The sequence below is a fragment of the Protopterus annectens genome, chromosome 6.part0 (assembly GCF_019279795.1).
Source record: "Protopterus annectens isolate FY-2018-M chromosome 6.part0, PAN1.0, whole genome shotgun sequence".
Lineage (NCBI taxonomy): Eukaryota > Metazoa > Chordata > Ceratodontiformes > Protopteridae > Protopterus > Protopterus annectens.
In genome coordinates this window covers 530,494,326-530,508,496 of record NC_056737.1, presented here as the reverse complement: position 1 = coordinate 530,508,496, position 14,171 = coordinate 530,494,326, and the positions used below count along the sequence as shown (strand labels likewise).

The window sequence follows — 14,171 nt, the reverse complement described above, 5'->3', positions numbered from 1 at the left end:
TGGTAAACCATTTTGGCATTGGATAGGGCAAAACAATCATATTTGTTTTGGTGTAATTGGAGATGAACCAGCAGATTTTGTTAGACAATGTCTGAAGGGTGGTTGACCTTCTGACTGATGAGGATGCAGATATGGGGTGGCTGTACTTCAGTTGTGTGTAAGTAGTATACTCTTGCTTATAGTGGCTTTTGCGGGGAAGAGAGGAACTGAGAAATTTTGTTAGCCCAGAAGTGTAGGAAGTTGACTGTGGCTCTGAGTTCCTGGATGTGTTCCTTGAATTTGAGGATCAGTCTAGCTAAATACCAAGGTATCTAAAGAAATGGGTGATTTTGATGTGGTTATTGTCCTGTTGTGTTTTATATGCAGGGATTGTGGTTTTTTGGAGGCTGGGGAGGTGACAATTTTCTTTTTAGGTATTGAACCGCAGTTTCATTGAGCTAAGCCTCTTTTGAAGTTTCAGGAGGTCTTCTGAATTTTAGTTACACAGTGAGGTTAAATGAACTCTCACTGCATTTACTGTGTTTAGACTTTAAAGAGATAATCTGTGCCTGTCTTTCTTGGCAATATTAGACAACGATCTATTTGATGCATTGTGATTTAAACATGCTGATCAAGGTGGTGAAATCAGGTTTGACAACTCTGTAATAAAACTAAATATAAACAATAGGAAAAAGAGACAACTGGTTTAATGTTTCAACTGTTGAATAAAAAAAAAAAAAAAAAAAAAACTGTCACAGCTGATCGAATGTGCCAGCATTTTTTTATGTGTAAGATTACAGTACTGTGGGGATTGAGGAATTTGCCCTTTTCCCCATTGTGGTGTGATCTCAGAGTTAATTTATATAATTAGCAGGGTTGGAGATTCAGTGGGGCAGCTCCCTACAAATACAATTTTTTCTTCTTTTTGTTTCATGTTTCATAGCCTGCTGATTTACAAATTGTATTTGATCAGTTGCTTTTGATAACATGAATTTTTGATATATGGATATGTATCCATATAAATAGATATTTTGGTTTCATGATATTTCCTTGAGGGTTCCTTTGACTGAATCACATATGTTAAAAAAAAGCCATTTCATTGAAAACTTTAAAAGTCTAGAGATGACATGTATGGTGTTGTTGCTGATCATGGAAGGAGTTAACAGTGGTAATGGTGGAGATTTTGCATGGACTGGTAATTTATACAATCAAGTTGTAACCTCCAAACATGTACATGTTTCTGCTTGTACACTAGTATTGATTCACTGTTTGTGCTTTTTTCTGTTTTCTCTACTGGTTTGTGACTTAAAGTTAAAATATAATCTCCCTGAGAAAAAAAAATATGATATATATATATATATATATATATATATATATATATATATATATATATATATGGTTGAAATTATTTTCAGTAAAATGACTTCTCAGTCAAATGTACTTTCAATCATTTCTTTTGACCACGTGATTGAGTTTCAGTTGAAGCATCACTATACACACACACACATATATATATATATATATATATATATATATATAAAATATATCTATATATATATATATATATATATATATATATATATACATATATATATATTTAAAATGGGTCAGCCTTGGCTGGTCGAATTTACCTTTCACCGAAATGCAAAATGCAGAAACGACTTCAACAAAACTACATCTCCATGTAGCCTTGGATCACTGACACTGCTTTACAAGGTAAAGCACCACTTGGCCACCAGGGTCAGCTTTGCCCTTCTCCCCAGAGCAGTGTGATCTTGGAGTTGGTATATTTAGTTAGGGATGGTGTGGGGGGCAAAGCCCTCCATTTGCAAGGCTTTCAATTCATTCTGTGTAGTTATTTTCTCCTGGTGGCCAAGTATGTCTTTACCCTGAAAAGCAGTGTCAGTGATTCTAGGCTTTGTAAAGATAGAATTTTGCTTGAAGTCATCTCAGAGGTTTGCATTTAGGTGAAATGTAAATTTGACGATCCAAGGTAGACCCATATATACAGAGGATATAAAAAGTTTACAAACCCCTGTTAAAATGTCAGATTTTTGTGATATAAAAAATTAGACCACAATAAATCATTTCAAAACATTTCTCACCTTTAATCTGACCTATAACCTGTACAATTCAACTGAAAAACAAACAAATCTGTTAGGGGTAAAAGTATAAAAAATAAAAAATGTACAATAAACTGGTTGCATAAGTGTGCACACCCTTAAACTAATACTTTGTTGAAGCACCTTTTGATTTAATTACAACAATCAGTCTTCTTGGGTACACACCTGCCATTAATTAAAGAGACTCTGATTAACTTCAAATAAAGTTCAGCTATCCTAATAGGATTTTCTTGACATTTACTCAGCTGCCTACTACTGCAAAAGTCATGGTTTGCATAGAGGTTACAAAGCATCAAAGGGATCTCATTGTTGAAAAGTATCGGTCAGGAGAAGGGTACAAAAAACTCCACAGCATTGGATATACCATGGAACACAGTGAAGACAGTCATCAAAAAGTGGAGAAAATATGGGACAATAGTGACATTGCAAAGATCTGGATGTCCCTTCAAAATTGATGAAAAGACAAGATGAAAACTGGTAAGGGAGGCTGCCAAGAGACCTACAGCAACACTGAAGGAGCTGCAGGAATTTCTGGCAAGTACTGGTTGTGTACTACATGTAACAACAATCTCCCATATTCTCCATATGTCTGGCCTGTGGGGTAGGGTTGCAAGATGGAAGCCTTTTCTTACCAAGAAAAACATCCAGGCCTGGCTAAAATTTGCAAAACAATACATCAAGTCTCCCAAAAGCATGTGGGAAAATGTGTTATGGTCTGATTAGACCAAGGTTGAACTTTCTGGCCACAATACCAAAAGGTATGTTTAGCGCAAAAGCAACACCAAAAGAACACCATCCCCATGGTAAAGCATGGTGGTGGCAGTATCATGCTTTGGGGTTGCTTTTCTTCAGCTGGAACTGGGGCTTTAGTCAAGGTGGAGGGAATTATGACCAGTTCCAAATACTAATAACTTTTGGTCTAAAACCTTCAGCCGTCTACTAGAAGGCTGAAGATGAAGAGGAATTTCACCATTCAGCACAGCAATGACCCTAAGCATACATCTAAATAAATGAAAGAATGGCTTCACGAGAAGAAAATTAAAGTTTTGGAATGGCCCAACCAGAGCCCAGATCTAAATCCAATATAAAATCTGTGGGGTGACCTGAAGAGGGCTGTGCACAAGAGATGCACTCACAATCTGACAGATTTGGAATGCTTTTGCAAGGAAGAGGGGCAAATATTGCCAAGTCAAGAGGTGCCATGCTGATAGACTCCTACCCAAGAAGATTGAGTGCTGTAATTAAATCAAAAGGTACTTCAACAAAGTATTAGTTTAAGGGTATGCACAGTTATGCAACCAGCTTATTGTACATTTTTTCTTTTTTATATTTTCCCCTAACAGATTTGTTTGTTTTTCAATTGAATTGTACAGGCTATAAGTCACATTAAAAGTGGGAAAAGTTTTTAAATGATTTATTGTGGTCTCATTTTTTTATATCACAAAAAGCTGGCATTTTACCAGGGGTGTGTAAACCTTTTTATATCCACTGTATATATCTATATCTATATCTATATATATATATATATATATATATATATATATATATATATATATATATATATATATATATATATATATATATATATATATATATATGTGTGTGTGTGTGTATGATTGTGTATCATTTAATCGAAGGTAATGAAAATAATTGATAACAAATGAAAGTACATTTGATTGCAGATACATCTGACTGAAAAGCCATTTTGTTAAAAAACCTTCTACACCACATATACCTCACAAAAAGTACCCCAACCTCCCCCTAATTATATATTCTAAAACTCTGTGGTTGTACAGTGGTGAAACGAAAAAAAATGTCATACACAGTGAATCAGTGCTAGCACACAAACACAAACTTCTACAAAAATAGGGGGTACAACATGACAGTGGGTATTACTAGTCCACTCAAAATCCTGTAAATTATGCCCCCCTAGCAACTACCTTGTGCAAAAATGGTACCAAAAATACCATTCATAGACTTTTACACTTTTCAACAAAGTGGCTAGTCAGTCAATTGTACTTGCAGTCAAATGTACTTTCAGTCACTTTAATCTTCTGTCTTTTTCAATCAGTCAAATCTACCTACGATGAGATGATACATAACTGTTTATATATATATATATATATATATATATATATATATATATATATATATATATAGATATATAGATATATATATATATATATATATGGGTCTACTTCACTTGATCGACAGTTCATTTGATCGACATTCATTTCATCGAGACCAAAACACCTAAAGTCCAAAACATCTCAGAGCCATTTGATCGAAACTCAAAACATCGACACATGAAATTAAAAGCATTATGTCCTTTTCCCCACTGTAGCGTGATCCTGGAGTTAGAATGTATAGTTGGGAGGGGCACAACCCCCCACATACTTCATATATTTCAAAGATACACATGGATACTTATAACTGATATGACTAACTCTTTGCAGACAACAATAGTTATCTAAACTTTGTGGGGGGCTACATCACAGAAAAAAAAAGAAGAAAGCAACAAATTTAGAAGGTTTCTAGTTTTGTGGCAGCAGATAATGCAGTAACTAAAACATATGCAGCAGTCACAGTAGGCCAAAAGGACGGCATCAAAAACACTGTGAGCAAAACTGTTTTTAAAAAAGAAGAGAAGACCATCTGTGAGAATAAGAACAAAAAATAACACTGTAATAGACACATATTACGTATGGGAAAATTTGGTAACTCCTGTGGGTATTAAAGCTCAAGAAATGCAGTCTTTTCAACATATATTGATGGAGTCTTTTTATGACTTAACATTTGAAACTGAGACTGATGATGACATTTCTGGAACTGTGTAACAGAAAGGCTATTTATCCTGGGAACAATTATTTGGTTTCTGGTAATAATTAAAATGTTAAAGTTACTTTGCAGTTTAGAACTGATGACCTTTTTGTTAAAAAATGCACGCAGGGTCTGTGTAAAACTGCTGATAATTTTGTGAAAGTTAGAGATGAGAGAAACTTATAGAATGGAGGGTCGAAGTTGAAAGCTGTTTTGAAATTAAAAAAAAATAAACACGGTGAAATACTTGTCAGTTGTTATTTTTATGGCTGGTCATAGAGGGACATTAAGATATACTGGCCAACCTAAATCGTGTTTCTTTTGTGGGGACTTTTCGTATTTAACTAATGATTGTGAGAAGGTAAAATGTAACCAGTGTGGAGAAAAAAAACATACAACAAGGTTTGTGCCTGACTGCAGGTTGCATAAAAAAGGGACACTTTTGGATGGATTGTCAGGAGAAAACAGTAAATAATCTAAAAAGAAGGGAAAACATACACAAGGATGAATAACAAGAGGCTGGAATAGAGGGTGAACTAGGTGAAGAAGAAAAAACTACAGAAGAAGAAGAAAAAAGTATGGAGGGAAAAATGAAGAAGAAGAGTGTATGCAGGAAGAGAGGTCAGGAGATTGGATTGATAATATTTTTTTGAAGTTCTAGCTAGTGAATAATCTGATTCTGAGGATCAAGGATTATCTGTACATATACCTTACAAAAATAATCTCCACTTTGGGAAAGAGTAAAAATAAGAAAAAAAAATGAAAATTATTTCCCTAGACTTAAAAAGAAGAAAAGTAGCACTTTTAGAGTACTTTCAGAAAATGTAGACAATATTATTACTGTAAAAAGGATAGAGAAACCAAAATGGCATGCTAAATGTGATGTGGTTGTTACTCTGTTAGAGGATGTAAGATTCATGACAAGTGATGAAAGACTGTAAATAGAAAAACTGTGGAGTGGAAATACAATATGAACTTAGGAAGTAAATGTTCTGAGTGGCCGTGTTTTAATAAAAAAACAGTGAAAATGCTAGCTATAATATTGGTAAAGAAGAGAAATTTAACTGTTGTGAATGTGAGGTAGAGAGTACATGCTTATAGAATTATGGCATATGCATATATAATGAGTAAGAAAATAAATAATTTATATCTTCAAATATTAGACTATGTGATGGTTAACTTGAAAATTATAATTGCAGGAGGCTTTGTGATTTAAGGTAAACATGTAAAAAGAAATGGAAAGATGTAAAAAAATACAGGAAGTGATAAAATGTGGTAAATTAGCTGTTGGAACAAAAGTCAATGGACTTGCAGAAAAAATAAGAGAGATATGTCTTCTATGAAGGACGTCTAAATTAGCATTCAAGAAAAATGTCTCTCTGGTGAGTTATCTGTTAATGTGAAAAAGTATCATATATGTCAAATGTGAATGTGGTCCCAGAAAAATGTCAAAAGAAATTGTGCAATAGGTGTTTTCTTTAATATGGGGTTGAAGACTAAGCCCAGTGAAAAGAGGTATGTTGTATATGAGTGAATATGAAGGGGAGGGTTGGGGATACCAAATCCAGTTGTTTGTTCTGCATCTTTAAATGTGCATAGACCATTTAATTACATAAAAGAAGACAATGTGAAATTAATATTAAGAATGTTTAAAGATAAGTATAAAAAGTTCCGGGAGATCTTGAGAATAAATGAGAGTAAGAAAAATAAAAAAAGAATATGTAAATTAAGAAATGAAAAACTATCAAGAAAAATACTAACATAGAAGATAAAAAATGATGATATAGAGAAAGCTATGAAGATATGGTATAATAATGTGATGAAACAATATTTGTGTGTAAATCCACAGAAAAAAAATTACCAGAAGAAGTGATTAAATCCATTGAAGTAAGGAAAAGGTGAGTACCAAAATAGTAGAGTGTCTGGATTCCCTATGGAGACTGGTAATAAATAAGTTACCAGTAAAGAGGAGTATGCCACATAAAAAGAAAGTTGAAAGAGTGTGTTTCTTTGTTGGGAGAAAGATACAACTTGGCACATTTTCTAAATGTAAAAGGGTGGGAAACTCTGAAAAAAGTTCTGTGAAGAAAACAAATTTGAGAATATTAATGACATAAACAAATATAAATATGAATCTGATTATGTATGGATATAAGAACAAGAAGAAAGAATATGTAAGAAAGGTAATAAGAATTTATTTTACATAGTATGGGTTATTTGGGATGAAAGATTGAATTACATTTTGTTTAATGGGAATGGATTTTGTTAGATATATTGTGAAAAATTACATTATGGTTATGGAAGAAGAAGTGGGGGTCAGGGATAGAGGAATAATGAGAATGTTATAAGAAAAATTATAAATAAAAAAAATAGAAATGTGACTATATGAGCCTGTAAATACCTACATTTTACAAATATGTAAATATTTTGTTATGTTAAATAAAAGGGACCCTAGTCTTTTTAAAAGCTGTTGTGGGATCTTTTATATCCAACAGGGCTACCATAAACTCAAGCAGACGGGACCTCCATTTAAATTCTCATCCAAAAGATGACACACTCGGATGTGCAACACCCCCCCCCCCCATGCTGCACTGCAGTGTCAGCAGTCAATCTGCTTGGTGTGGGAAAAGGACGCACAGCCTTCTGTACCAAATGTGATTGTGCTACCAGCTATGCCACTGACAGTGATGATATATGGGTGTTGGACACCCAATCGAACATACACTATGTTGGCATCTGTCTTGTTGACATCATTTGTTTGACACAAACAGCTAATGGTATAGACAATCCCCAGGTAGGGGAATATTCATTTTCCCCTGGAATTTTGTGATCTCAGAGTTAGTATATATAATTAACAGGTGGTATGGGGACCTGAACCCCTGCAAAAATACTTGCTATTGATTTAGTCCGCTGCACAGTATTCCCCTGAGTATGAACAGAATGTGTTGATATTTGTGAATTCAACATTATGACATCAGTCTACTGGATGTTGGCATAGTGCACATTCTATCGGGTGCCTAACATCCATCTGTGTGTGTGTGTGTGTGTGTGTGTATGTGTGTATGTGTGTGTGTGTGTGTGTGTGTGTGTGTGTGTGTGTGTGTGTGTGTGTCTTTTTTACAGACTTGGAAACTGTGACATCTTGATCCCTTAGGAGCAGCACCAAACATGTGTATGCCTCTGTATGTGTTTTTTAATCTTTCAGAGACTGTTTAACATCACCATTTAAAACCAAAATGACCTTGAGTTATCACCTGGAATAAAATATTTATTTGATGTTGCTCAGACAAGTTTTATCATTTTTTGTGCTGAACTGAATTTTATAATTCAGGAGAATGTTTGGTTCGATACTTAATCTTGCATCATTCTTACAGGCATACATTTATGCAATTGAAGATTTAACTGCTGCTATCAATTTGGAAAAAGCGTGCACATTGGCTTATTATAACAGAGCAGTATGTTACCATCAAACAAAGGACTTTAACAAGGTATGTTATGATGCTTAGGTTGTCACTGGTATGTTGTAATGTCTATGACATGTTACTGACTGGTAACTGCATGTGATATGTTATTTTATTGGTTTTGACAGTATTGTCAAACTTTAACTACCACACAGTACATACAGAAAGTATTAGAAATATATATTTATAAGAATGCTACTGCCATCTTTTTCACTTGCCAAGTAGCCTATTGTAAAATTCTGCTAGAGTCAAAAGTATTTCAGGAGGCAAAGAAAAGCTGTTTTTGTCATTCTTCCTAGTCATTTTGTTATGTTTGATCATCCTATTCAGTGTATCTGCATTTGTTTCTGAAACCTTTATCATACATTGCCTCCAAAATAGCATACTAAAACTCTGCAATGAAAAACTGCTGTTACTGGGAAAAAATGAATGCAGATAAGTCATAAGTCTGAATGGAGGTAGCATAGTGAACAAAAGAAAAATGTTAAGACAGTGCATTTTATTTTAATATGCTTTCATTACAAGATGGATTTCTGAATGTTTTTCAGTATCTATCTGATAATTTACTTTCTGCCAAATATGGAAAATGCTAGCATGACAAAGTCTAGAAAATGTTGTTCTTTGTAGAAAGTTGTTCAGTCACCACAGCAAGCTGAAAAAGACACATCAGGTCAGCTCTCAAGCCAAGTGTTTCTTTTTTGACTAAATATTGACCTTTTGCCTTTATAATCACTTATAACTCCTTTACTCTTAGTCGTTTATACTTTCTGATATTTTACTTCTTATGCAAGTGAAAATTTCCTGCTCTTTTTACCTTTCTGGTATTCCTTAGTACCCTCATTGGTGCAGCCCCTCCCTTTCCCTTTGGTAATTTATAAATACCATTGTTGGTATTCCTTTTCTCCTTTCTATTACCCACTTGGGTATTTATCTCCTTTACCATTGTTTCCTTTCTTTCTGCACGTGCGAGCGTGTGTGTGTGTGTGTGTGTGTGTGTGTGTGTGTGTGTGTGTGTGTGTGTAGCCTATCATGACAGTATATCTTTGCTACTGTTAAGTTGTTGTTTTTCATTGCTGTTGGTATTGTTGCTACAAATGTGGCAGGAAGATGCCAAACTCTGATGGCCATCTCTCCTGTGTCTATTGCTTGGAGGTACCACACTTAAAAGTTCAACCTCCATGTGAACTCTATAAGGGCTTTAGTGCCCATACCTTAGCAGAGCACAAGAATATACTAGTTCTGAAGGGTCTTTTAAAAATCCCTTTCTCAGAGGCTTTATCTGAGGCAGCAGTCTCAACCCCTCCTAAAAAAGAGTCTAAGAAGAGGAGCCAGTCAGTACCATCATCTCCTCATCCTCAGGAATCAAAAAACACTAAGGCCCAGCTTCATATGGAACCAAAACCAAAAATTGCTAAACTAACTTTGACGCATGTGTCGGCACCAGAGTCTAAAACTCCGTCCATGGTGCCATCCTTGACCACGGAACCTACAATGACTACTTCACATGGTACTGACATCTTCCACAGTACCACAGGCCCTCTCAGCACCAAAAGTAGTCTCTACATTAAAACTGGTCACCCCCCTTTCTTCACAACCTTCCGGTCCTTTGACCATGTTGCCGAAGGCCGAGACACTAGCCAGGACCAGATATTCTCCGTCAGTTGATCCTTTTGTTGGACATCAGCTAAGTCCTTTCCTTGATAGGCCTCAGTCTCCATTGGGGATGTCAATTTTTTCCACTGGGAGCCTTTTGGAGCTCAACGTAGTGAGACTTGTGGATCAGCTTCTAGTGGCCAGAGGCATCCCAACACCATCTAAAACCTCCCTCCCACCTGGAGCCAAGGACTTTTCTCCACAGACTCCAACATGTATTCTTCCTTCAACCTCCTAGCAGGTTTTGGAGCCCTCAATGCCAATGCCTACCCCAGTGCCAGCTTCTTTGGTTCCACTGGTGGATCTTGCCATGATTCTGGAGCCTACCCTGTGGCCCATGGCTCAGTTGGAGCCAACCCACCCTTGAGATCATGACTGGTCTATCAGCACCATGTGCCCTAGTATGGCACAGATTTTTTCTACAGTGCTGTATATGGTTCCAGTTGCTCTGACAGCTCCAATAATTCCTCTCATGGCTTATTCCCTGGAGGTGGGCTCATCGAAGCAGGGTGTGACCCTGGTTCTGAGGTTGTCCTTCTTGGTTCCGAGCTCCCATCCCTCTTCGGGTGGGCCTGCCTTCCAGGTTATGGAGAGGGCACTCACCTCAGCAGGTTGACAGCTGGCCTCTTTGGCTCTGGAATGCCACTTATACATGCCTTCTGGTTCACAGCTGACACAGTCCACTATACACTGGGACATCAGGCATGGGAGCAGCAAGATACCCTACCACAGGGCACCCTCTCTTCGGAGTCCTCTTCAGATGCCCCCTCTGAAGAGATCATGCATGCATGAAGAAGCACATTGACTCCCTTGAGGAGTCTCTCACCGAAGGTATGGATTATGATAAAGGGGAAGGGTACCCACGGTCACCCCCGGAGGATGTCTCCTTTGGAGACATACTGGAGATGCTGAAACAGAGGGGTGACAAGAAGACCACCACCCCTTTTCCGAGGAATCTGTATTCTTGCAGGCTTTCCATGTGTGACCCTCTACTTCCTGGGTGACCATGCCTGCAGCTGAGTTAGTCAAGCTCATCATGCAGTGCACTTGGAAGACTCCTGACACCAGTTAACCAATTTTCCGGAGACCAGACAAGATACTCTCTCCTCCATAGGATCACCCATATTGATCCAAAGGCTGGGCAGTAGACGCTATGGTAGTGGCGGTGGCCAAGAAGAAAGAACTTACAGAGGTGAGTTCTGCTGTCTGTCCTCCAAACAGGGAGTCTCAGACGATAGGCAGGTTAGGGGAGTGAGTTTATGCCTCATCGACATTTGCCATTCGGTCGTTGAACAGTATGGCACATTTTACCCATCTCCAGAGAGACCTGATCACAGAACCCTCAAGAACTTTGGCAGGAGCTGTGTCTGATGAGGTATTTGACAACGTTGCCTCACAGCTTGCCACCCTGGAATCCATATCTAAGTCGTCTATGCAGTTGATTTCCCATACAACCAAAGGGGTGGCCAGAGCAGTGGGTGCAGGTGTTGTCATGAGATGTCATGCCTGGATACAATTGTGTGACTTTGCAGACCCTTTCAAGTCTTCCTTTATCAATGCTCCCATTGACCCCTTCTCTCTTTTTGGTCCAAAGGTTAAAGACACACTAGTCATATGTGAGAAGGACCGGCAAGACCCTGTCTGCTGTGAGCATATGTTTTTCCACTCCCCAATGTTCCTACTCTAGGAATCAGAGAAATTGAAAGATGTGGTTCAGGAAATCCCAAGTGCCTTTCCGTGACACACATGGCAAATCCCTCCAACCGGGGCAGAGGGGGAACTCATCTGGGAAACACCTCCCCAAGGCAGAGGGGGTTTGTGTAACCAGGGGTCCAGAGATTCTTTTTCTGGGCAGCCCTACCAGTGCTGCTGAAGAGCTGCCCAATTGCTTGCCTCTGGAGGCAGTTGGGGGATGATTTTCTCTGCACCACTTAGCCTGGAATTCCATAACAACAGATGCCTGGGTGCAGACTATAATTACAAGAGGCTATCACATCCCCTTCCATCTTTACCCGAACTCACAAAGGTGAATCCCCAATGTTCCACCCAGTCAGAGGGATGTAGCAGCACAAGAAATCTGAAAGCTGCTCCAAAAAAGAGTCATCCAATTAGACCCACGAGACCAGATAGAATCCAGATTTTACTCAAGGTTCTTTTTAGTGCCAAAAAAGACAGGGGACTGGAGTCCAATTTTGGACCTGAGCATCCTAAACAAGTTTGTCAGACAAACCAAATTCCGGATGGTCACAGTTCAGTCTATCCTCCCATTTCTGGAGAAAGACAACTGGATGTGCTCAATAGATCTCAAGGATGTTTATTACCATATAAAAATGGACAAATGCTCCAGGAAATATCTCTGCTTCTGGCTGGCAGCCAATCATTAGTAATTTCGAGCACTTCCCTTTGGTCTCTCCACAGCCCCCAGAGTATTCATCAAATGTATGGCAGTGGTATAAGATCACCTGAGACTGCAGGGATTCCAAGTGTTTCCATATCTAGACTACTGGCTTCTTACCACCCCCACCAAGCATTTACTACTTCATACCTTGCACTATACTCTACAGCTAGCAAGCTCCTTAGGGTTCTCAGTAATCAAAGAGAAGTCAAGACTAGTACTTGCTCAAAGCCTAGAATTCATAGGAGAAACATTCAACACAAGGTCTTGCCTGGTCACCCTCCCACCTCACAGGCTTCAGAGACTAAGATTTCAAGCTCTGAGTGATACTCTCTCAGGACAAAGTTCCAGCTCGTTTAGTCCTTCAGCTGCTAGGATCAATGGTAGCAATGATTACTATAGTTCCTCTAGGAAGACTACACATGAGATTGCTACAGTGGCTCCTAGCATCACAGTGATCCCTATTGACACATCCTATGTCTTATCCGATCCACATAATGAACTGCTGCAAGCAGGATCTCTATTGGTGAATGAAGCCATAAATGGGTTTATGGAGTCGTCCCTTCTCACTCCCTCAGCCCAAGGCCATAGTGACCACTGATGCATCCCTGATGGTGTAGGGGGGTGAGGGCATTTTCAAGGAAAGACAGTCCAACTCGCTTGATCCCCCATGGAGGCCAATTTGCATATCAATGTCCTAGAACTGAGGGCGGTGCTTTTGGCTTTGCAAGCATTCCACTCTGCCCTCCCGTTGGGGACAATTGCTATCCAGTCGGAGAATATGTCGGTCGTTTGGTACATCAAAAAACAAAATCAGATTCTACCCATTGTGTTGGGAGGCCATGAGAATTTCTAGTAGTAATGCACATTCCCGGGAATTCCAACGTGATTGTGGACAAACTGAGCAGATGTATTCTCTTGCTTCATGACTAGTCCCTCAATCCAGTGGTAGCGGTGAAGCTCTTCCATCACTGGGGCCAGTCTTGCTGTGACCTATTCACATCCCCCACCAACCACAAATGCAGCAGTTACTTTGCCCTGATCCCCCCTCAGGGGGAGTCCCAGAGGGGTGCTCTAATACACGATTGGCCCCCGGGCCTTTCCTCTCTTTCCTCTGATACCACAGTTTCTAAAGAAGCCTCTTTGGTTGAGAAGCAAATTAATCCTCATTGATCCCTATTGGCCCTGGCAAGTCTGGTTCCCTTTCCTTTGGCCTCACCTTGTTCACCAACCATGGATTCTGGCTCCAACTCCAGGACTTCTGTCATACCCACAGGGGTTGGTCTATCCAAACCTGTCGAGCCTCAAACTGACAGCTTGGTTCCTCCACTTCCAGTAATTGCCAGGTAAAATAACCTTTCTTCCTCTGTTTGAAAAATATCTCTGGCTTCCCATAAACCATCCACCAGGAAGATTTATCGTAGTAAATGGAACAGATTTATGTTTTGGTCTCGTAAGAGAGGAGTAGATCCCGTATCAGCTCCAATCAGTTTGGTTTTAGAGCATTTATCAACCCTAATCCATTCAGGAGCTTCAGCTTCTATGATTCAGGTCCAGTTAGCAGCTATCTCAAATTTTCATACTGGTTTCCAGGATTCCTCTTTGGCATCTCATTGCCTCTGTAAAACCTTCTTGAAAGGGGTTTTACATATAAGATCGCCTTTCAAAGAGCCCATTGAACCTTGGAATTGCATGCTGGTCCTACAATCTTTGACTCATCATCCATTTGAGCCTGCGGCC

General features: G+C 38.7%; 1 protein-coding gene across 1 annotated transcript in view; it reads left to right on the top strand.

Annotated features, from left to right (window-relative positions):
- The window catches only part of TTC6 (tetratricopeptide repeat domain 6), a 2,436,149-nt gene that overhangs the window by 1,739,755 nt on the left and 682,223 nt on the right, over positions 1-14,171 (top strand). The window contains exon 16 of the mRNA XM_044074245.1: positions 8,297-8,410. Coding sequence (XP_043930180.1) covers positions 8,297-8,410 — 114 coding nt within the window. The remainder of the gene's footprint in view (positions 1-8,296; positions 8,411-14,171) is intronic.